At 49.3% G+C, this 23,814-nt stretch overlaps 2 protein-coding genes across 2 annotated transcripts; one reads left to right on the top strand and one right to left on the bottom strand.

Moving 5' to 3' along the window:
• Nucleotides 1-13,690: 13,690 nt before the first annotated feature.
• On the top strand, nucleotides 13,691-19,924 carry LOC123119910 (DNAJ protein JJJ1 homolog). The gene is made up of 3 exons (XM_044539878.1): nucleotides 13,691-15,497; nucleotides 19,445-19,500; nucleotides 19,579-19,924. The coding sequence occupies exons 1-3, from the start codon at nucleotides 13,812-13,814 to the stop codon at nucleotides 19,646-19,648; spliced, it is 1,812 nt and encodes a 603-aa protein (XP_044395813.1). The 5' UTR covers nucleotides 13,691-13,811; the 3' UTR covers nucleotides 19,649-19,924.
• A 219-nt stretch (nucleotides 19,925-20,143) lies between these two features.
• On the bottom strand, nucleotides 20,144-22,117 carry LOC123120362 (uncharacterized). The gene is made up of 2 exons (XM_044540333.1): nucleotides 21,540-22,117; nucleotides 20,144-20,147 (listed from the first exon to the last, which is right to left on the bottom strand). The coding sequence occupies exons 1-2, from the start codon at nucleotides 22,115-22,117 to the stop codon at nucleotides 20,144-20,146; spliced, it is 582 nt and encodes a 193-aa protein (XP_044396268.1).
• Between the last annotated feature and the right edge of the window lie 1,697 nt (nucleotides 22,118-23,814).

The following is a 23,814-nucleotide window of genomic DNA, read 5'->3' as shown; positions in this document are numbered from 1 at the left end:
ATGAAGGCCTTTAAGAATTCCAATGCTTTCAATGGCAACAATGGCCCGGGCGGCGGCTCAGGCGCCGGCGGCTTTCATGGCCCGGGCGGCGGCTCAAATTCCAATTCTCAGAATGTTCAAGGGGGCTTTAATCAGCAGTCCGGCCAGGGTCATCAGCAGCAGCAGGGGGATACCAGACCAATCCAAAGCAGCTCAATGGTGGACAGTATCATGTGTTTACCACCAGTCTGTGCAAGCGAGATCAGAAGCTTCATAAAAGGGCTGTGAATGCTGTTGAGCCGGCGGTTCCACGCTATTTAAGATGGTCTGAGCAGCCTATTGTGTGGAGTAGGGAAGATCATCCTCCCCGGGTTGATAATCCGGGTCACCTGGCCCTGGTGGTGGCTCCTCAGGTGGGGGGATATAAATTCACTAAGTGCTCATGGACGGAGGCAGCAGCATCAACATCCTCTATTATGAGACCTTCCGTCGTATGGGGTTGATTGATAAGAACCTCAGCCAGTCCAATACTGTTTTCCATGGTGTGGTGCCTGGTAAGTCGGCATATCCAGTTGGTAAGATCGAGCTGGAAGTGGCTTTTGGAGATGAGTACAACTACAGGGCGGAAAAATTAACCTTTGAGGTGGTTAAGATAAGAAGTCCGTATCATGCTTTATTTGGGCGGCCGGCTTACGCCAAGTTCATGGCACGGACCGTGTTACGTGTATTTGCAGCTCAAGATGCCGGGTCACAATGGGACCATTACGGTTCATGGCAGCCGAAAGATAGCCTTGGAGTGTGAGGAAGGTGACGCGGCTTATGCAGAATCTGTTTGTGCAACAGAGGAGTTGAAGTTTTACAAGGACAATGTTGACCCGGCAGATATGACGTCTTTGAAAAAGCCAACCACGGAGCATGAGCCGGTAATGAAATTTAAGTCAGCTGATGAGACTAAACTTGTTGACTTTGTTCCAGGTGACTCATCTCAGCAGTTCAGCATCAGTGCCAATCTGGATCCGAAATAGGAAGGCGCGCTCATCGAGTTCATCCGTGAGAACAGGGACATCTTTGCATGGAAACCTTTTGACATGCCGGGTGTACCTAGAGAACTCGCTGAGCACACTCTCAATATTGATCCGAAGTTTAAGCCGGTCAGGCAATTCCTCCGGCGGTTTAATGAGGAGAGGCGGAAAGCCATTGGTGAGGAGGTAGCCCGGCTCTTGGCGGCCGGGTTTATTGTTGAAGTTTTTCATCCAGAATGGTTAGCTAACCCGGTACTCGTGCTCAAGAAGAACGGCACCTGGCGGATGTGTGTGGACTACACGGACTTAAACAAGGCTTGTCCGGCTGATCCTTTTGCTCTCCCCCGTATTGATCAAATCATTGATGCTACGGCGGGTTGTGAGCGCTTAAGTTTTTTGGATGCTTATTCTGGATACCATCAGATTAAAATGGCAGTTAAGGACCAGGAGAAGACGACGTTCATCACTCCCTTTGGAGCCTTCTGTTATGTGTCTATGCCTTTTGGACTCAAGAGTGCACAGGCGACTTATCAGCGTTGTGTGCAGAATTGTCTTCATAACCAGATTGGGCGCAACGTTCATGCCTATGTGGATGATATCGTGGTTAAATCCAGGGAGAAGGAGACCTTGGTAGATGATATTAGAGAAACCTTTGATAATCTCCGGGTTTACAAGATGATGCTTAACCCAGCCAAGTGTGTTTTTGGTGTTCCTGCAGGCAAGCTCTTGGGCTTTCTGGTTTCTCACAGAGGCATTGAAGCTAACCCGGAAAAGATCAAGGCAATCACCTCTCTGGCTAAGCCGGCGTGCATAAACGACGTCCAGCGTCTGGCGGGTCGCATTGCTGCTTTGAGCCGGTTTATAAGCCGCTTGGGTGAAAAGGCCATGCCGCTGTACCAGATGATGAAGAAAACAGATGACTTTATTTGGAATGATGCTGCTGATGCTGCTTTTGAGGATTTGAAAAGACAGCTGGCTGAGCCCCCAGTCCTTGCTGCTCCTGTTGACAAGGAGCCTTTATTGCTGTATGTAGCCGCTAACACACGAGCCGTCAGTGTGGCTGTGGTGGTGGAGCGTAAGGAGATGGGTAAGGAGTATCCGGTTCAGCGGCCGATTTACTATGTCAGCGAAGTACTCATTGAGTCCAAACAGCGGTATCCACATTGGCAGAAGCTTGTTTATGGGGTATTCATGGCAAGCCGGAAGCTTAAGCATTATTTCCAGGGTCACCCTATCACTGTGGTTAGTTCTGCTCCCCTAGGAGATATCATCCAAAACAGAGAAGCCACAGGAAGAGTTGCTAAGTGGGCTATAGAACTTGGGCCTCATGGTCTGAAGTACGTACCACGCACTGCTATCAAGTCTCAAGCATTGGTGGATTTCATCAACGATTGGACAGAGCTGCAGGTGCCTGAAGAGAAACCGGATAATACATACTGGACTATTCACTTCGACGGGTCTAGGCAATTGGAGGGCTCGGGGGCTGGAGTTGTATTAACTTCCCCTCGAGGTGACAAGTTTTGCTATGTGCTACGGTTGATGTTTCCCTGTACTAACAATGCAGCTGAGTACGAGGCCTTGCTCCATGGTCTTCGGATGGCTAAGGAGATGAGCTTGAGCCGGGTAAGGTGCTTTGGCGACTCAGATTTAGTGGCCCAACAAGTGTCAGGCAAGTGGGATTCCAAGGACCCTCTCATGGCGGCTTATCGCCGCGAAGTTGATGCCATTGCTGGACATTTTCAGGGTTACCAAGTAGAGCACATCGATCGAGGAAGAACGAGGCGGCTGATGCATTAAGCCGGCTGGGCTCTCAGCGAAAGCCGGTGCCGCCTAATACTTTCTTGGACATTTTGCATAACCCTTCTGTCAAGTTGCCTACAGAGGAAGACTTGGCTGTTCCTGACCCGGAGGCACAGTTGGTGGCGGCTCTCCACATTACCCCAGACTGGACAGTACCATACTTGGCTTACATGACCCGGGGAGAATTGCCTGAGGATGAAACTTTGGCCAGACAAATAACCCGGCGGTCTAAGTCAATGATAATTATCAATGGTGAGCTGCATCGTTGCAGTGTCACTGGAACTTTCCAGCGTTGTGTCTCCCCTGAGGAAGGTCAAGAAATCTTACGTGAAATTCACGAGGGGGATTGTGGCCATCATGCCGGCTCAAAGTCCCTTGTGGCTAAGGCTTTTCGTCATGGTTTTTATTGGCTGACGGCTCATGCTGATGCAGAGGATTTGGTCAGTAAATGTGACGGTTGCCAGAGGTTCTCGCGACGGGCTCATGTGCCGGCTCAGGAATTGAGGATGATTCCAATTACTTGGCCGTTTGCGGTCTGGGGGCTTGATATGGTTGGGCCTTTTAAAAGATCCAAGGATAAGAAGACCCACCTCTTGGTGGCAGTCGACAAGTTCACAAAGTGGGTTGAAGCAGAGCTAGTTAGTAAGTGTGATGCAGCCACAGCGGTTCAGTTCATGAAGAGGGTGATATTTCGCTTTGGTTTTCCACATAGCATTATAACTGACAATGGTACCAATCTGTCTAAAGGTGCCATGGAGGAGTTTTGTCAACGAGAGCATATTCGGCTTGATGTTTCATCAGTGGCTCACCCTCAATCCAATGGTCAAGCTGAGAGAGCCAATCAGGAAATCTTGAAAGGCATCAAGCCCCGGCTTTTGGTCCCTTTGCAACGGACGCCGGGTTGTTGGGTGGAGGAGTTACCCTCCGTGTTATGGAGCATCAATACTACTCCTAACAGGTCTACGGGTTACACGCCTTTCTTCATGGTTTATGGAGCGGAAGCTGTCCTCCCTAGCGACATCCGTCATGACTCGCCTCGAGTGGCGGCTTATGTTGAGGCGGATAATGAGCGGGCGCGCCAAGATGCTCTTGACTTGTTGGACGAACAGCGTGATGTGGCAGCAGCTCGCTCGGCGATTTACCAACAAGACCTGCGCCGCTATCACAGCCGTCGGGTTAAGTCCAGGGTCTTTCAGGAAGGTGATCTGGTGCTCCGGCTCATCCAAGATCAAACAGATGCACACAAGTTATCCCCGCCTTGGGAAGGGCCCTTTGTGGTCAGCAAGAACTTGTACAATGGGTCATACTACCTTATCGATGTTTGGGAGCACAAAGATTCACGTAAGTCGGAGGAAGAGACCCGTCGGCCGTGGAACATAGCTCAGCTTCGGCCTTATTACACTTGAGCCACCGGCTCTCATAATGTACATATTTCTATAGCCATGTATATATTATGATAAATAATAAAGCAGGACCTCTGTCCTTTTCTCCTCCAAAGGTAAATGTGTTATTTTCATTACAACTTTACATGGTCACTTGGAGGTGGATCCGGCTTACGATCGTATTCGAATCTAGCCGTTAACAATATGATCACCTGGGGGCTTCCTATTCAAACATAGGTCGTATTCGAACCAAAGAGAACATAGCTGTCGATACCCACTCGATTGGCAAATTGCCGAGCTCATTGGGGAGTTTTTCTTGATCATATTTGAATCATAGCTCAACCCCCTTTGGGAACCGACGTGGATCGTATTCGAATCAACGTCGTTAAACAACTCTCAAGGTCATTTGGGGGCTTCCTGTTCAAACATAGGTCGTATTCGAACCGAAGAGAACATAGCTGTCGGTACCCTCTTGATCGGCAACGCCAAAGCCACTGGGGGATATATGATCGCATTCGAATCTTAGCTTAACCCCTTTGGGACGGTTCTCTGGTCGTATTCGAATCAGAAGCCCCTAAGTTTTGATCTTTTGGTTTGCAACAAGTTGTTTTGATCATATCAATAGTGTGCAAGGGCGGTTCTTACTCCGCCGGCTTAACTTTGATTAACAATGTTGATAGCACACAATAAGCATTATCGATGCTGGTGAACCGGAGTTGAGTTCTCAACCTCATTATTTGGGTTACATAAACCGGAAGTATACTTGAAGGCTTGTAAGTATGCTATTATGGTTACCTCGAGGATATAATTGAGGGCCGGTCTTTGGTGACTTTGGTTCATATTCCGGGTTATATGTAAAGTATATGACTCTCAGTGCGGTAAGCACCCAGAGACTTGTGATTTGTTTTCTATGCAGGACAATTAAAGACAGCTTTTTAACTTAAGGAAAGTAGATGATCGAACATAACCCGGAGGAATATAAAGGAGCAGCTTCAATGGAGTTAAGCATTCTACACGTGCACGATGGCACGACAAAATTAAGTGTTTGTCCTACTCTATTACAAGACTCCCTGAGTCCAAAAGGTGAGGCATTGTTTTTAAGGTGTAACCATGAGCCGCCTAAGAAATCAAGGTGCTTGTTGGGTTGAAGCTCCCGGCTCATCCCTCTCCGCTCCTCCGGCTGTTTCCATGACCTGGAAGGTTGATGATTTCTAGTCAATGCCGTTCAAAGCTTCAAACTGAGCCTCGTCATCAATTAACCCGGCCGGGTCAACTTCTGGAGCGAAGGTATGCTTACGAGTCGGAGGGATCAGGCTGATTGCTTCATAGCGTGGAGTGGGGATCCTCTGATTCTCCGCGTCATAGCCCGACTGATATTTGGTAAGGTCGGTGTCATTCCCAATCAAGGTGGCCACCGGGTGCACGCTCTTCACACATGCGGCAAAGTCTTTCTGGTCAAAGGGGGTGCCGTCTTCCTTCGGGCTGGGGTATCCAAGAGCGATGTCGGCCGGGTCTAGCTCCGATAGAAACGCCTTGGCCCGGCTCAGAGCAGCTATAGCTCCGGCTCTTGCAGAAGCCCGTCTCAGCTCTTGGAAGCGTTGAGGAAGTACGGCAAGCCGCCTGAGTACGTCTGCCAGGTGAGTGGGAACCTCACTGGACAGAGCCACAACGGCTAAAGCACGTTGTGACCCGGTGTAGAGTTGCTCCACCAAGGTGTAAACCGCCTTCAGCTTGGTCAGCACGTTCTGATTCAGATTGGAGCTTCTGGGACCTGCATAATAACGTCAGGTGAGCTGATGGCAACGATGGGACTTATGAGACATGAAGAATGTAAACTTGTTAAAAGCTTACAGAATAACTTACCGAAGATTGCGGAGACCATCTGTGACACATGGTGTTTTAAGCCGGAGAGTTCGGCGGTTCTTTCAGTAAGGGCAGTCTCCGCTTGTTCGGCCCGGCTGAGCAAGGCGGTCTTCTCGTCGGCCCAAGTTTTTCTTTCTGTTTCAAATTTTTTCTTCAATTTTTCTTGTGCAACAACACTGAACTCAAACTTGGCATTGGCCTTCCGGGTCTCAGTTTCCTGAGTCTTCAGGCGGTTCTTCAGCTCAGAGATTTCCGATTCAAATTTCTTGCAGGCAGCCTGTACAAATTCCGGGTTACAGTTTGAGTGGTTATCGTGCAACATTAAAGCCCCAAGCACTTTGCAAGCAAAGACACTTGGCACTTGGGGGCTAATGTATGCTGAACGATTCTATTTATAAGTGCCGGTTCATGAAGGTAAGCCGGAAGTTAAGTCTACAACATATTCTATCATAAGTAATAGACTTGGGGGCTAGCATGGTAAGGATGACTATGGAGTAAGCAAGAGAGTTGTACCTCAAATTTTTGCTGTATCTGCTTCACCATGTCAATCTCCAGGTCCTGGCTGTTGTGCACTTGAGCAATATAACCAGAAACGATGTCTCCAATGCTCAAGTTAGCATAGTCAGTGATATCCAGTCTGGCCCTGCGGCGCTCCAGCAGTTCTTCTTTAGCAGAGCATCTGGCCAGCACAGTGGGTCTTCCCGGCTCAACATATTCGGTCCGGGTAATCACCACATCCGGGTCATCGGCCGGTTGAGCTGAGCTGGGGATCTCCGGGTTGTCAGTACTCTCCATGGCTTGTTGTTCAGTTGGAGCGGTGGTTTCTGGAGCTGGTGCAGACGGCGGCTCAGAAGCAGAGGCGTTGGGTTCAGTCAAGACCGGTTCTTCGACCGGGTGATTTTTCTTTGCCCTCTTGCTGAGCTTTGCTTGTGCACTGAAAGTCAAAAGGTTAGTGCAAAAACATGAGTAAGATAAGCACAAAATAAGATGATCATCATTACCCAGGCGCAGTCTTGAAAGCCGGCAAGTTAGATTGCATGGAGTCACCGGAGGAAGGTGAAGTTTCCTGATAGTTTGAATCAGAAGAATTGAGTGGTTGGCGAGTGATGCCCGCCAAAGGATGAAAAGGATATAAGTTGGAGATAACCTCGGTCCGGCGCTTCCTTGATGCTTCGGGTAAGCCGGAGAAGAGGTCTGCATCCTTGCTGGCCCGGGTTTGCCTCCGGCTCTCATGAATCTGTTGCTTCAAAAGAAATTGAGGATCTTGATAAGCTAAAGGATGGGAAAATCTTACTTTCCGGGTTACTCTTCGGACTTTCAGCTTTGGCAAGGGGTCCAAGTCGGAGGAAAGTATAGTTACCTCTTCAATCACCGGGTTACTGGCTCCGGTGTCCTCCTGCTAATAATCAGTGTCAATAAGGTGGTTAAGAACAAACAAAAAACAAAGAAGAGCATAAGAATCAAGGGCTACCTCTGACTCGGAGGAGTCATCCAGTTGAAGCAGGTCTGAGGCGCTAGGCTTACTCCCCTTCTTGCGGGGAGCGGCTCTCCCGGCGGCCTTTTTAGCCTTCCTGGCTTTCTTAGCAGCCTCATGGTCATACTTGACCTTCCAGAACTTATCATTAGCCTGAAAAATACAACAAAGGTTTCTTGAGGTTAAGATGAAAATTGTTAAAATGGGAAGTGAGGTGCTCAGATCAGTAGCTTACCGCCGGAGCCGGGTTAGCTTTGCGGAAGGGACTTAAGCCTGTCCTCCCGCAGTCTGCTAAGCTCTCGTTCAGAAGGGACTTAGTCATGTCGTCAATGACGTCCTCAGGTAGGTCGTTGGGGCTGTGCCGCAGAGGATCATCCTTCCGGCCCGTGTAATCACACATTAAGCCGGGGCGGCGGCTCAAGGGAATCACCCGCCAAGCAATCCAGACCCGGACCAGATCAACACTGTTAAGGCCGTTTCCCAGAAGAGCTTTAATCTTGTTGATGGTGGGGATAAGCGGTTGCCGCTCAGCTTGAGATAATTTGTCTGGCAGGGGGTGATTTGACTCCAGACGCAGGGCGCGAAAGCCGGGCAGAGGGTTTTCATCAGCCGGAGAAGTATCCTGGCAGTAGAACCATGTCTGGTTCCAGTCTTTGGGTGGCTTGGCGGCTCAGCATAAGGAAAGAGGCAATCTCTCCGTCGTTGGATTGAAATTCCGCCAAGTTCCAAGCTAGGCCCGTTGGCACACTCGTTCTGGCGGTTCAGATAAAACAGCTCCCTAAAGAGCAGTAGGCTGGGCTCTTCTCCGAGATATACCTCACAGAACACTTGAAAGTTACAAATGTTCGACACGGAATTGGGTCCAATGTCTTGAGGTCGCAGATCGAAAAAGTTCAGAACATCTCTGAAGAATCTTGAGCCAGGAGGAGCAAAGCCCCGGCTCATGTGATCAGCAAATATAACAACTTCTCCGTCTCTTGGTTGAGGTCTTTCTTCGGACGGGTCAGGGGCACGATAGGACATGACCTCCTTCTTAGGCAGGTAACCCGTCTTCACAAAGTCATCTAAAGTATTATCAGTAACATTGGATCTCACCCAGTTGCACGTAATGGGTGCCTTGGGAGCCTTGGGCGGCATGGTGAAAGACGAAAGCCTATGACAAAAGAAAATGTCTGGTTCAAATATAAGCCGGAGGAAGATTTCAGTTCAGTATTCAAGATGGCGACTTATGAAGGGGCCTAATGATATATGGCTAAGTGTGTCGGGTTATCTAAGCCGCTGTGGATATCATAAGTAATTCAAGTTGTTTAAAACTCTATCATGAATAAGCCGGAAATTTCACAGCGCATGGCCTCTTTTAAGCCGGAGATATGAGCCGCCATGGTTAACAGATGCAGGTTTTTGTCTAAGTGTTGTACAAACAGGTTTCACAGGTTGCAGGGATTATTTTGGATCAAACGATCGTCCAAAAAGAAAAAAATTCTAGACCTAGAAAGCTGATACAGAGAAGTTCATGAGCTCAGAACGAGGTCTTTATGCGGACAAAAGGGATCTACTAGCATAAAAATGAGTGCGAAACCACTATCGCAGGAGTTCTACCCTGTTTTCCGGATCAAAAGGGGTCGCGGTGGAAGAACTGTGAAGAACTCGAGATGGACTACGAAGAACAGGGGAAGAACGACAGAACCCTAATGCGAATCTACTGTATGGAGTGGCGAGGACTTACCGGCGCTGATGAGATGCGGAGGTTGCCGCTGTTTCTCTCGATCGGTTCAGGGTGATGCAGCGGCTGAGGTTGACGAAGACCAGGGGCGCGGCGGCGGCGGCGGAGCTCGGGCTCTGGAGCGTCAGAGGAGGAAGACGATGGAGGAGAAGAGTGACGAGGGCTTATGGGCCAGGCCTATTTATAAGGGATGGCTGATAAATGGGCGCGAGAAACGAGGAGGCCAAGACGCGATTATCTCGCCATAGAAACGCCTCGATTTTCGGGATGGTCATTAAAGATAAGATCCGTTGGGATATGACGGAATAAAAAATGAATTTAATGGAAGATGGCGTCACGGCGGGTTATAACCGTTGCACGAGCAGAAGCCGGAAGAATTTCTTTCAAAGGGATTGAAGATTGACATGAACCGGTTCAAATCAATCTGGGGCCTAATGTTGAGGATATAACCATTGGAGTCACCCGCCCAGGAGGGGCCGGGTTACATTATAATGATCATCACGTGAAGCCCAGTACCAGGCTAGAGGATGGCGGATCAATAGTGGGCTTAAGACCCGGAGGCGGCTTAAGGCCCGTAGTGATAAACCGCCGTTATGACAAGACTTGTAATGTAAGGCAAGAGTAGTTAAGAGTCCGAGCCGGATACTGTTATAAGCCGGCCGGGACTCTGAGAGCCGCGGGGCGTCAACCTCTCTATATAAAGGGACGACCCGGCGGCGGTTCAGGACGAGAGACAACAGATCGAGAGCCGGGCATAGCGATTAAGCTCCCTGGTCATCGAAACCCTAAGTAATACCACCTCAACTGGATGTAGGCTTTTACCTTCACCGTAAGGGGCCGAACCAGTATAACCGTCGTGTTCCTTGTCCCGTTTAACCCCTTTAAGCTTCCTAGCTGCGATGGCTCCACGACGAAATCCTTGCACGAGGACATCTGCCGTGACAATTCCACGACAAGACCCGTATCGGTGAGACCAAATTGTTAGGGTTTCTGGCAGTGGCTATGTCATATGAACTCAGTGGCGCCGGATAGAAAGAATCTGTGGGGCCGAGTTGGAGTTTAGGGTTTTGACATATTTGGATGGAGAAAGTGGCTGAGGGTTTTGGAGCAATATCACTAAGCATTTGAGCAAGCAAGCCATTAAGCAACACCTCATCCCCTTTTAATAGTATTGGCTTTCCTATGGAATCAATGTGATCTTGGATCACAAAACAAAGATGGAGAGTCTTGAGCTTTTGCCAATATATGTCCTTAGCATTTTGAGGGGTCCACATCTCTAGTCCATGCCATGCCATTCATTGAACTTCCTGAAATATTTATCTTGCATGGATATTAGTTCAATGAGCTATACGTTGTTATGAATTACCAAAACCACCCAGGGATTAGTTGCACTTTCACAGAGCCTAAAAAAAATAATACCTTGCACTCACTAGCTCACCAGATCAAAGCAGCAGGCTAGACAACCGGATAAGAGGCTTCCACGGACAGGCTCAGCAGATCCAGGCACCGAGTAGGACTCTAGCGAAAAGCAGGTGGACTATGGACGAACTTAGATCGGGGGAAACTTGGGAGTCTACACTCACAAGGAAATCTACACAAACACACAAGAGTTTGGATTTGAACGGAATCAAGGGAAGGCACTGTATTTTCTTCTCTCTCTACAGGATATAGGGAGAAGAGAGAACATGGGGATTGCTGTGATCCGGAAGGAACAAGAGAATTGGACAAGGAAGATTAGAGTACTAAGTGGGGATTAGTAAAGGAAGAAAGAAGAATCAAGAGGAGAAATCGGGAGGAAGATGGATGGCATGTCGCCAATCTACGGCATATCGCCAAGTCGCCAACCAGGACCCATCTCTCTCTCCCTCCTCCGGCTAGCAGTTTAGTCAGAGCCTTTTAGTTTTTGCAAGGTTGGAGCTCGGATGGACGATGACGCTTCATCTTTGAGTTGGTCTTCCAGACTTCAATTCTTCTCCAATTCGTCTGCCAGGTCGAAGTCGATGGAACTCTGGCATAGATTCATGTCTTCTTCTTGGAGCGAAGTTTCTCGCAGTGCGACAAATCTGGTGCGAGATGCTCCAGATCAGTTCAACGACGACGACTACGACTCCAAGTTCCTGGTCCTTAGGGCCATATGCACGAAGATTTACCGGTTGTCATCAACAAGGGCTAGCCTACTCTGGTATGGGAACGGGGACAAGGTGTGTCGGTGGCTTGTTCTGGCAGCGATAGTGGTCATTCGATGATCCAGATATCTCGATGTAATTTTAATTATATTTAAAGTGCTTTATACTTTCGGTGAACTTTTATAATAGGCATGTATTGTTTATTTTTATTTAAGGTGAAGTATCAAGTGAAAACTTGATTTAAGTGAAAAACTAAAAACTTGGATCTCACCTCGTTGGATCCGTAATGAATGGCATCTGCTAAAGGCGGAGCTCCCACCAGCAACTTAAATACACATTAGCAAAAAAAACCCCTCTCTTATTCGCCATCTAGGGCCATAATCCTTGACGATGAGATGGATTCAGCTGCCCTACGCCGGCTGCAACGAGACCTCCGCCGGCTAGCCCTTTCCCTACGCCGGCTGCAACGAGACCTTCATCGGCAACGACTTTCCTTCCACCGGCCTTGATGGGATCCCCATCGGATGCGACTCTCCCTTCACCGGTCACGTCTGGCACCATGACATGCCTTTCGCTGATCGTGATGGGTCTGCTGTCGGCTACGGCTCGCCCTCTACGGGTCGTGACTGACTCCTTGGAGTACTCCTCACCACTAGCCCTCGATCTTGATGGCCATGCCTCTATTCGGTCCCCTGACCTCCCCTTCTATTTGATTTAAGACAAGCCGGTGCTTTTCATTTTGGTGTAGAACATGATGAAATTCAGAGCTTCATTGTTACTTTTTGAGCTATTGAGGCCATGAAATTCATGTGGTATGAGCTTTTGAGATTTCTGTATCTCTGAATGTTTAAGTTTGAGAATTTTCTAGTGTTTGTATTGTCAATCTAAATTGTAGCAAATGTGTTATGCGAAGAGAATTGGTAACAGTCAGCAAGCTTACAAGTTATGCAAAGAACTGGCCATTAAAATCTTGCGTTCAATATTTAATTGAGAGATTATTTGACCCAGTTTGTAGGTTCTTTTCTCATGCAGAAATAAAACAACCCATTATGCAGAGTATGATTGTGATCTTTTAGGAATAGAAACTACTATTTGTTGAAAGCCTGCAAGTTTTTGATGCTTACTGAATTTCAAGAATATGAACTGCTCTTTGCTATGCTTACTGCAATTTCAGTTCTTATTTTCTTCTATACTTATTACTAGAAAGTGCAATCACGTAGCTAGTTGCAATGGTGTTTCCATCATTATTCAGATTTGTACAAACAAGTCACTCTATTAGTCATATAAACTAAAGCAAAAAATCATGTTAAATCTTGAGTGGTAATACATCAACATTCAACTACAAGTTTACAAAGGAGGAGCTACAAAGTCAGAGAGAAAATTCCGTACATCAAGAATTAGGAGGAGCTACAACTTCACACTGAATCAGATACTACCTACATGGAATTTACATGAAAATTGCAACATACTTTTGCTGGACGGGCTCCCTACTACACATACATGATATGACCACTAATACCGCTTGACTTCATCTCTAGAGACGATCTAGTAAGAGCGTTGGGACCCCAGCTCGAGGTGAGCTTCAGCGCCTGCACCGCCAGTCCGACACAACTATGAGCCTCGCCTGCTGTAGTCGCCTCACCTGGCGAGCCCTTCCCGCCGAGGGGAGCTTCAACGTGGTGCGTGGCTGCCCCACTGTTGTTGCGAGCTCTGTCTATGTCCGCCTCACCTCGGGACCCCTCCTGGCCGAGGGGAGCTTCGACGTGGTGGGTGCCTGCGTCGCCGCCATTGGGAGCGCTGGCTGTGGCCGCCTCGCCGCAGGATCCGTCCCCGCCGAGGGGAGTCAGCACGGTGCATGGACGCGCCGCTTCTTTTGGCGGCGCGGGCTGTGGTGCCTCGCCTCAGAAGCCATCCGGCGTGGGGCGCGCCGGCGTCGCCGCCATGGCTATTTCGCTGCGGGATAGGAACGGGAGGGGATAAGCCAACATTACTAGGAAAGAGGGGGTTTTGTGCTAATGAGTGTTTAAGCTGCTGGTGGGAGCTTCGCCTTTGAGTAGATGCTGTTTGCTACGGATCCAACGGAGTAGGATCCAAGTTTCCAGATTTTCATTGAAATAAGGTTTTCACTTGATACTTCACTTTTTTTTGACGGGTTGATACTTCACCTTTATTTATTTATTTATAAAGAAAAAACAATTGAGACTGGCAGTTTATGGAATAACCCGTAGGAAACCGAAACTGCGTGACATCCAAGCAAAAACAGAGTATAATTCGGAGACGTACAAAATTACAACTCAGTACTCTAAAAGAACAGTTCTCGTACAGCTCTAAGTTAAGCCCACCGTTATTATTTACACGGCGACAACTCTTCCCTGCCTCTTTCCCTGAGCCAGGCCCGCCTCGAAAACCCTAGCGTTGTCGTCGTCGTCGGCGGCGGCGGCCATGGCGTCGGCGGCGCCCAAGCGCTGCTACTACGAGGTCCTCGGACTCTCCCGAGACTGCTCCCCGACCGACATTAAGCTCGCGTTCCGGCGCCTCGCGCTCACCCTCCACCCCGACAAGCAGGCCCCGGGTTCCGACGTCGCCGCCGCCACCGCCGCCTTCCAGGAGCTGCAACACGCGCACTCCGTCCTCTCCGACCCCCAGGAGCGCGCCTACTACGACTCCCACCGCTCCCAGATCCTCTTCGCCGACCCCGTCTCCTCCCGTTCCGGCACCGCCTCCGCCTCACCCGTCCCCGACCTATTCTCCTTCTTCTCCACCTCCGCCTTTTCCGGCTTCTCCGACTCCGGCCGCGGATTCTACAAGGTCTACGGCGACGTATTCGACAAGGTATACGCCCAGGAGGTCGCCTATGCCCGCCGCATGGGCATCCCCACCGACTCCATCCCCACGCCGCCGGTCATTGGCAACCTCGACTCCCCTTACACCCAGGTCACCGCTTTCTACTCCTACTGGCTGGGTTTCGGCTCGGTTATGGACTTCGGGTGGGCGGCCGAGTGGGACGCATCCCGTGGGGAGAACCGCCGTGTTAGGAGGCTCATGGAGGAGGATAACAAGAAGGCAATGCGCAAGGCGCGGCGGGAGTATAACGATGCTGTGAGAGGGTTGGCTGCCTTCTGTAAGAAGAGAGATAAGAGGGTGGTTGACATGGCACTGCGGAAGAAGGCAGAGGAAGAGAAAAAGAAGAAGGAAGAGATGGAGCGAAAGAAGGCCGAGGAGAAGAAGAAGAAGGAGCGGGCAATGGCGTATCAAGAGCCTGAGTGGGCGAGGGTGGACGACATCGAGTTAGCCTTTGAGGAAGAGGATGATGAGGAGACGAGGGAAAAGGCCAAGGAGGAGCTGTACTGTGTGGCCTGTAATAAGAAGTTCAAGTCGGAGAAGCAGTGGAAGAACCATGAGCAGTCTAGGAAGCATAAGGATAAGGTGGCTGATCTGAGGATGGCCTTTAAGGAGGAGGAGGCGGCTCTAAAGGAAGCCGAGGAGGAGGCAGGAGGTGAGTGGGAAGAAGTTGATGTGGGGTTCGACTTTAAGCCTGCTAACGAGTCCGAGGAGAGTGATTGGTCAGATGCTGCAGAAGAGTTGGCTGAGGAGTTGGACGAGGGCTTGGAGGTGGCGGATCAAGACAATGGTAATAAGGACTTCAATAATGGGGAGCAGGAGGTTGGTTCATATGATGAGACGAGTGTGTTGGAGGCGATGTTGTCAAGCTGTAAGAACAAGAAAAGTGGCTATGTGGTTCCTCAAGAGGAAGCTCCTTCTGTTCTTACAGAGGATGATAACAGTGAAGATAGAAATTCTGAAGTTAAGAGTGTCAAGAAGAAAGGACGCCGGAGGCGGGCATCAAAGAAGGGACAAGATGAAGGTAGTTATGCTGATAGTGGACATGGTATGAAGAATGATGTTCCAAATGAGGAATCTGTGCATGATAATGATGAAAATGATGCTGATGATAAGGCGGAAGGTCCACCCTCTTCTAATGATGATGGCACATCAGCAAGCGTTGGAGGCCAACAGAACGAAAAGACTGACAATCCTAAAAAGAATAAAAAGAACAAGAAAGGCGCAGAGAAGAAAACAACTGTTTCTGCTGACGTAAAGATCACATCAAAGGGAAAGAAGCAAAAGGTAAATTTACAATTGTGCTCTTCTTCAATCCAGGGCAATGTTCTTATTATTGCCGTATACTTTGTAGCAAGCTTATCCTGGTATTTGTGTTGTGGTTAAACCCTGTAATGTTGCTTCGATCCGATAGCAAAAACTATTTGACATTGTTTGAGCCATATATGCAACTTCAAGTTGCTTGATGAACTGCCTAACTGCTCAAACCCCGTATAATTTCCAATGGTTGTATTGAGGTGAGCGGATAGGGTGTCTTTTGTTGCTGAAGAACCACTTATTTGGAGCCCTGTGTGAGCAGATTACTATATGTTCCATTTGTGAGAACTATGTCACTAGAGAGCCATGTGCAAAAGGGTTGATTATACTAATGAGAACACAGTTTCCTAATCTCGTGCTATATCAATTCCAGCGCCCTGTTGGGGAAGGTTGTTCCTACAAGTTAACTCAATGGGCTTCTGGCAAGTTTGTGATGTTCTAATACATTTTTATATATTCATCATAGTGTGGATTGCGAACATCTTCTTGATATAGGATAGGAAGGGAAATAGGATGATAGCCTTCATGAGAACTGTGTATGGTGATTGAGCATGTTAATGCTGATGGGTTTTGAGCTAGGCAGATGGAGTTATTGTTTTATGTATAAGTGTGTTCTCGTTTTTTTTTTTGCTGGGAGTATAAGTGTGTTCTTGTCTTTGATGGTTTTCGTACTATGAAAACTGAAGTCCCTGGACTTATGAGATTGAACTCGTGATACTAAATACCATTTAGTAATTAAGTGAAGATGACTAACTCTTCATTTTACACACACCCTTATGGTGTATCTGTTGTTTGCTAAACTGAATATTTTGGCACAAAATCCAGGAGATACAGATCTGATCCGCCAAACTTTTATGCTCACCCATGATCTTACTTCTGCTTTCATACTTGGGAAAATAAAGCTGAGTACGATTAAGTATATTTCATAGGACATTGGTTATTGCTGACATTGGTCAACATAACATACGAGTTAGTCAGTTCCATGTCAATTGCCATATGATGGCGTCAGTTCCATGTTAATGGCCATATGATGCTTTTCTGTGTGTCTGTTCAACTAAGTTGGTCTAGATTGGCATAATTCCAGTTTTCTTTTATTCTTGTTATGTTAAAATTAGCTCATGTGTTTTGCTCCCCTAATGAAACACACATACATTACATCCATGCACAGATGTGAAATCCTAGAAAATAATAATATTTTGTGTTTCACTGTGGCTGTGGTTTATGTCTTCTAAGTACCAAGTTAATTGAAGTTCTACCTTTGTCCTAAGTCGAATTTCTTTAACTTTGACCAATCCTACAGAAAACATATCAAAATCTTACAACACCAAGTTCGTTTCATCATATACCAGATTCGTTTCATCATGAAATATATTTCCACACTATATGTATTTGATGTGGTGTATATTATTATATTTTTCTATAGACTTGGTCAAACTTAGACTTAGGACAAAGCTAGAACTTCAGTTAATTTGGAATGGAGGGAATACATCTTATATGGTTCCAATGTTTATAAGCCGAGGCGAGGCGCTGTACCCCTGCCTCACCTTTTAAGCACTTGTAGCGTAAGGCGAGGCGACGCTTTAGACACATAAATATGGCAGCCAATTAGGAGATCTAACAACTAGCATTAATGCAAATGCTCCACAAGTTGCATAACATGATAACTTTTACGAAAGCATAGGCCTCAAATCATCTTGTGAGCAAATATATGACAGAACGGCGTCTTTGAACTTCCGCTTCAGCCTCCTTGTCTATATATCGCTCCATAGCTTTAAACTTTATTGTGTTCTAATGAATTGCGCATCTCTTTCCTAATCTCAATGGATGCCATGGAACACTTATCCACATCACTGGAACCCCCAGAAAGGCGCTGCTTCAGCCTTCTCACTCCGGCATGGACTATCTTGCCATACAATGTACACTGGAATATATCTTTCCTCTCTAAATCTTTTTGAGAAAACTTTCCTCTCTAAATCTGGCCAGAACCATACTTCCAAGCTGGATCGTTGGATGTAGCTCTTCTTCTAGGATCATTGGATAGATCATAAGCATTACCAGCCACAGGATCCATCGGAGCAGGTACACCTGGCTACTGCAGCAACACTGAGAGAAGGCACAACCAGCTGTTAAAGAAAAAGAGAGAAGAGCCAAATCACTAGAGCAACCAGATCAAGCATGGGAAAGGAGAGAAGCAGTGGTGGGGCTGCTGCCTTGTTGGTGGAGAAGCAGATTTGGGAGGAAATTGATGTGGGGGAGAAGGAGAGGAGGCAAGCAGCGGAGGGCGGGAGCCATACCTTGCTGTTGCACCAGAGGAGGCCTTGTTGGTGGAGAAGCAGATTTCGGAGGAAACTGATGTGGGGGAGAAGGAGAGGAGGCAAGCAGAGGAGGGCGGGAGCCATACCTTGCTGTTGCACAAGAGGAGGGGCACAGATGAGCCGTGGAGGAAGGTGCCACCGCCAAAGGTCCAGAGAGGAGAGGAGGAATCCCTCGACAATTGGTTTGATCCTCCCCCCTCCTCCTCGCACCTGTTCGTGCGTGAGCCAGTTTTTCCCGCGAAAGTTTCCTGCACGAGCCACTCTTTCCCGCCTGAGAGCAGCTGCCCATGGCGTCTGATCTGGAACAAGGCACCGCCTGCGCGCCTAGGTGGACGATTCAGACATCCTACTATCTAAGGTGGACGCCTAACGGAGCTGTCAAAGGCGAGCAAGACGCCCTGCCGTACCTTAGGTGCGCCTTAAAAACAATGTGTGGTACTATACGGACATGCAGAATTCGTTCATCAAAACCATGTTTGGCCTACACACGTGGCATGTTGACTGTCGCTATGGAAACCATATTTGACCTTTCATTCTCACTCGCGGTCCCTCCTTTCTATTCCCCACACACAAGTTCACGGCAACGGACGGTGGAGTGACTGCACCCTGGAACAGGTGAACCTTAAGCATAGCCAGCGCCCAGCGGTCACCTCTGATGTGTGTTGGCCTTGCTCTGAACTGGGCTCCTCGCTGGGGTCACAACACCCTTAACGGTATTCAAACCCCCAGGGCGCTGTACCACTAATGTTCCACGCTGACCTGCTGGAGGAGGCATTCTTCAGCAGCAGCGGCGGCCACGATGTGGAGCAGAAGCAGCGCCAGAAGCCATGGATCCCATTGCTGACTCGTTGGGCTCGCTCGTCTTCACGTGTGAATGTTGGCATGCTAGATGTTGTGTATCTGTGCCCCCCTGGGGCGAGGGGAGCTGTTGCTTGTGCTGCGGACAAAACGAGCTGATGTTTATGCTTGAGAATCTCATGAAAAGGAGCTGTTGCTTGTGTGTCTGTGGCACCCGCAAATCATGAGGATTGCAGCATGGGTGCTATCCGAAAGCCGCTGAAAGGCAGCACCACCGCTGGCGCTGGGTGCCTGGATGTGGCAGTGGCTTTCAAGGTGCAGTTGCTCCACCGATGCTGTCGCCGCAAGCTCATGTCAGCGGAAAAGGAACGACGGACCCCAGTGAGAATGAGAGGGATACCAGAGGTTTGCATGCAAAATAATTTTGTATTTGGTTATTCACATGGGGCACATGTTGATGTGGTGACAGTCAACATGCCACGTGCGCAGGTCAAACATGGTTTTGGTAGCTTAGGACCTGCGATGAACTCCAAACTTTTGGAACCTGAATCTGCAGTGTTGAAGTTTTAGGACTACCGTGACACAAGAACAGTTTTAGGGCCTCTGTGCATTTCACTCTTTGGAAAACACATAAATTTCCGAGGATCAAATATTGCTAACTGCTACATGTCAAGCATTTGTAATATAATCTGGATTTTCTTTCACGAGGATAATATGAAGCTTTTGTTTGCATCAAGTATGAATTATTAATCTTTACGTGACATGCCATTTTCAACAATAAGTAACACTGCTTCATTGTACCAGGAGGTCTCGAGGGCACGCAATGATTGTGAAACATGTGGAGATACTTTCGAGTCAAGGTGCCCTCCCTGCCCTCTCATTTATTTTGCTGCCACGCCCATTTTGTTAACCTGAAATAACCTTTATGTTTCATTCAGGAGCAAGTTGTTTTCTCATTTGGAAGAAACAGGTCATGCTGTGATCAAGGCACGACAGAAAAAGCGTTAAGGCGAGGAATAATTAGATATTTTTGTTTGAGCATTCTCTCTCCCAGTTCCAGTTGGTGGTTGTCGATATCAGTGCTGTGCCATTCTTGTAACTTGTCTTGTTTTGGGCGCCTCCATGCACATGAAGGTTTTGACCTGAAATCAATACCCCTTCCCCTTGTCTTGTTTGTAGGGAGGTGCTGTCTTTGGTTTAACACATCAACAAACAGAGTGAAAACACCATATCATCCAGGGCATCCTGTTTATGAAAAAGGCATCTGATCAATGGTTTCTTTCTCATTTTTGCCAACCAACCAAGACAAGACGCACATACTGCTACTTTCTACTCATCATATGTGACAGACAAATCTTAGGGAGAGGGCAAGTTTCTGTGGTCAGGCCACTTAACATTCTTGAAAAAACGTACCATAACAAACTGAGTCGATCCGATGTTGCACAACTTTCTACTGCTATGTTCATTCATTCATGCACCTTAAGCAAACATTGCAAACTGTGCTCAGCTATTTAAAAAGCAAGTAATGTTGGTATATCAAGTATGAATATTTAGTCAATATAAGAGCAACTCCAACTGGAGTATGAATATTTAGTCAATATAAGAGCAACTCCAACTGGCCGACCCAAACGGACGGCGCATGTGTCCGCTTTTTGTCCGTTTGGGTCGGCCGCCCGTCCGGCGTCCACCCAATTTTGCATTTGGGTGGCAGTGCGCCCAACGCGCCGATCCATTTCATGTCCGTACTCAATTTAAAAAAAAGGCCCGCGGCCGATCATGACAGCGGCCATGACTCATGCCGGCATCATGCCAGCACCGGCATACAATGCCGGCTTCAAAAAATATCACCACAGCTCATGCTGGCGCACTCGCTAGCCGGCCGGCACACATGTCAGCACACAAAAAAAGGTGGGACTTGAGTTCGACAACGCCATCGCGGCCCCGTGGTCATGCCAGCACACAAGCCGGCATACAAAAAAGGAAGGCGCTCGCGGCCACGAGATCACTCGTCGGTAAACTTGAGCATGTCGGCCTGCATCTTCTCGAACCACGGCCTCTTCCTTGGCGACACGGTGTTGAGATCCACCTTCACGATCTCCACCCCGGTCATCATGCTCGCGAGCGCCACTTCTTTCACCTTGGTCTTGGCGTTGGCGGCCTCGATCTCTAGCATCTTGGCTCGCTTCTCCGCCCATCTCAAGCTGCTTGGCTTGCACTTCGCGTCCATCTCAAGCCTCCTCCTTTGGATCTCCATGAAGGCGTTCATTTGCTCTTCTTTGAAACGCAGGCGCTCCTCCCTTGAGTCTTCTTGTTCATCATGCCCTCCACGCTTGCGATCAAGGCGTTGGATGCCGCATCCCGCTTGTCCTCCTTCTTGGAGTTGGTCTTCCCCCGCGGCCGTGCCGGCTCGCCCTCCCCAACCTCCTCCACGGCTTGCTTCCCCCCACGCGACTTGAGGGCGGCATATTGCGCCTTGAACTTCTCCTCGTCCTTGATGACCCGAAAGCAATGGGAGAGGTTGAAGCACTTGCCATTGTGTTGAACCTTGAATGCCTATAAAATGTTTTCATGCAAGCATATGGGCAAATGATATGCAAATGAACACGCAAGCATGAACTTGATGACACAAAAGAGGGCGGCTTGCTAGCATACCATGTCTTGCATGCCGATGCTACTCACGGGGCGGGCCTTGACGCTCTCAAGAGTGGCGCAAAACTTGTTGCACTCTTGTTGGATCACCCTCCATCGCTTGGAAATGGACACCCACCCACGTGTGCTCACAAATTGGTAAGGCGGAAACTTCTTGCGCCCATGAAACTCTCGGGGGACACGAATTCAAAAGGTTGAATGCTTTTGTTCGGCGCCCGTCTTGGGGACTTGTCCAATGTCTCGCCAACACTCGCAAAGAAGCTTGTCCTCGGCAGCCGTGTATGCCTTCGTGCGCTTGCTCTTGCGCTTCGGCTTAGGACCGGCGGCTTGGTTGGCGAGCTCGTCCTCGAACAAAGGCTCCACTTCGATGTCGCACTCGTCCTCTTCCTCTAGCCCGTAGTCGTCCGGAAACTCGTGGTCGAGTGGGAAGCCATCCAGGTCGATGCCGACCTGATCACGCATGAAGGCCGCCTGGTTGGGATCATAGCCAGCGGCCGGCGTGAACGGCCCGCGGCCGTCCTGGCTTTGTGTCTCGTCGGGATCGTAGCCAGCGGCCGGCCCACCGCCCTCAAAGATGAGGTTCTGCATGTAGTCCTCGTCGACGGTGGACGGCATTCCCTTGAACAGGTTGCGGGCGTCCGGGAGCAGGCCCGCCGGCGTCTGCCGCGCGCGTTTCCTCGCGCCGCCGGATGACGAGCCACTGGCCACCGGGGTGGCGTTGAGGTCAATGGGCACGGGCGCGGGCGTGGAAGGCGCGACCACGCTCACGTTGGGCGAGCACTCTCCAGAGAGGCGGGAGGCCTGCGGGTACACGTGGAAGCCAGGCATCGGGTGGCAAGCCGACGCACGGGGTGAGTCGGGCAGCACCATTCGAGGAAACGCCGATGAGCCGGTGCTGGCCGCGGCGACGACGGCGTTGACGAGGCCGTGCTGGCCAGGGTTTAACCCTAGCATGTAGAGCGCCTCCCTCGTTGCCGCCGCAACGCGGGCGTTGGTGACCTCCTGCTGTGCGGCGGCGGCGACGGCGGCCTCATCCCTCGCGCCCGCGTCGTGCCTTCGGTCCTTCCTCTTGGCCGACTCCCTTGCCCGCTGTGCGGGCGTCAGCGGCTTCTTTGGCTTGGCCGCGGCGGCGGTCTTGCCCAGGGCACGAGGCTTGCCTTTCCCGGAGGGGGCGGCGGCGCCGGACGAGGCGAGGGAGGCGAGGCCGGTGATGGCATCGAGGTCAATGACGTCGTCCATGGCGGGTGTGGGGCGGGAGCGCGTGGGCGGGAGGGTTTTTGGGGGAAATGGGGGGAAATGGTGGTGGCTGCCACCGACCGGCGGGCCCAGGGAGAGGAGTAGGCGCGCGCCGTCCGTCTCGTGTCCGCGCCAATGCAAATCCGGCTCAAAATTGGGCTGGGAATGGGTCGCCATGCGAACGCCAAGCGGACGCGCGTCCGTTTGGGTCGGCGCGTTGGGCCGCTTTTTCTGTCCGCGCTGATACGTCTCCAACGTATTTATAATTTTTGATTGTTCCATGCTATTATATTATCCATCTAGGATGTTTTATATGCATTTATATGTTATTTTATATAATTTTTGGGACTAACCTATTAACCTAGAGCCCAATGCCAGTTTCTGTTTTTTCCTTGTTTTTCAGTTTTACAGAAAAGGAAAACCAAACAGAGTCCAATTGACGTGCCAATTTTTGATGATTTTTGATGGACCAAAAGAAGCCCCCAAAGTAAAAGAGTTGGGCCAGAAGAGTCCCGAGCCGTCCACGAGGGTGGAGGGCGCGCCCTACCCCACTGGGCGCGTCCCCCTATCTCGTGGACGACTCGAAGACCCCCCTGACGTGAGACCGACGCAAAAAATTCCTATAAATACAGAAACCCCCGAAAAGAAACCTAGATCGGGAGTTCCGCCGCCGCAAGCCTCTGTAGCCACCAAAAACCAATCGGAACCCTGTTTCGGCACCCTGCCGGAGGGGGATCCCTCATCGGTGGCCATCTTCATCATCCCGACGCTCTCCCTGACGAGGAGGGAGTAGTTCACCCTCGGGGCTGAGGGTATGTACCAGTAGCTATGTGTTTGATCTCTCTCTCTCTCTCTTGTGTTCTTGATATGGCGCGATCTTGATGTACCGCGAGCTTTGCTATTATAGTTGGACCTTTATGATGTTTCTCCCCCTCTATCTCTTGTCATGGATTGAGTTTTCCCTTTGAAGTTATCTTATCGGATTGAGTCTTTAAGGATTTGAGAACACTTGATGTATGTCTTGCATGTGCTTATCTGTGGTGACAATGGGATATTCACGTGATCGACTTGATGTATGTTTTGGTGATCAACTTGCGGGTTCAGTGACCTTGTGAACTTATGCATAGGGGTTGGCACACGTTTTCATCTTGACTCTTCGGTAGAAACTTTGGGGCACTCTTTGAAGTTCTTTGTGTTGGTTGAATAGATGAATCTGAGATTGTGTGATGCATATCGTATAATCATACCCACGGATACTTGAGGTAACATTGGAGTATCTAGGTGACATT

Source organism: Triticum aestivum, chromosome 5D, assembly GCF_018294505.1.
Source record: "Triticum aestivum cultivar Chinese Spring chromosome 5D, IWGSC CS RefSeq v2.1, whole genome shotgun sequence".
In the NCBI taxonomy this organism is placed as follows: Eukaryota; Viridiplantae; Streptophyta; class Magnoliopsida; order Poales; family Poaceae; genus Triticum; species Triticum aestivum.
Note: the sequence above shows the minus strand (reverse complement) of the source record. Positions and strands in the feature narration are given on the sequence as shown.

What these genes read in the sequence shown, in the direction of transcription:
- LOC123119910 (XM_044539878.1), top strand. Translation starts at nt 13,812, where the DNA reads ATGGCGTCGGCGGCGCCCAAGCGCTGCTACTACGAGGTCCTCGGACTC. An exon ending in CAAAGGGAAAGAAGCAAAAG is followed by an intron (nt 15,498 to 19,444) that starts GTAAATTTACAA and finishes TCATTGTACCAG; the next exon opens with GAGGTCTCGAGGGCACGCAA. An exon ending in GGAGATACTTTCGAGTCAAG is followed by an intron (nt 19,501 to 19,578) that starts GTGCCCTCCCTG and finishes TGTTTCATTCAG; the next exon opens with GAGCAAGTTGTTTTCTCATT.
- LOC123120362 (XM_044540333.1), bottom strand. Translation starts at nt 22,117, where the DNA reads ATGCCTGGCTTCCACGTGTACCCGCAGGCCTCCCGCCTCTCTGGAGAG.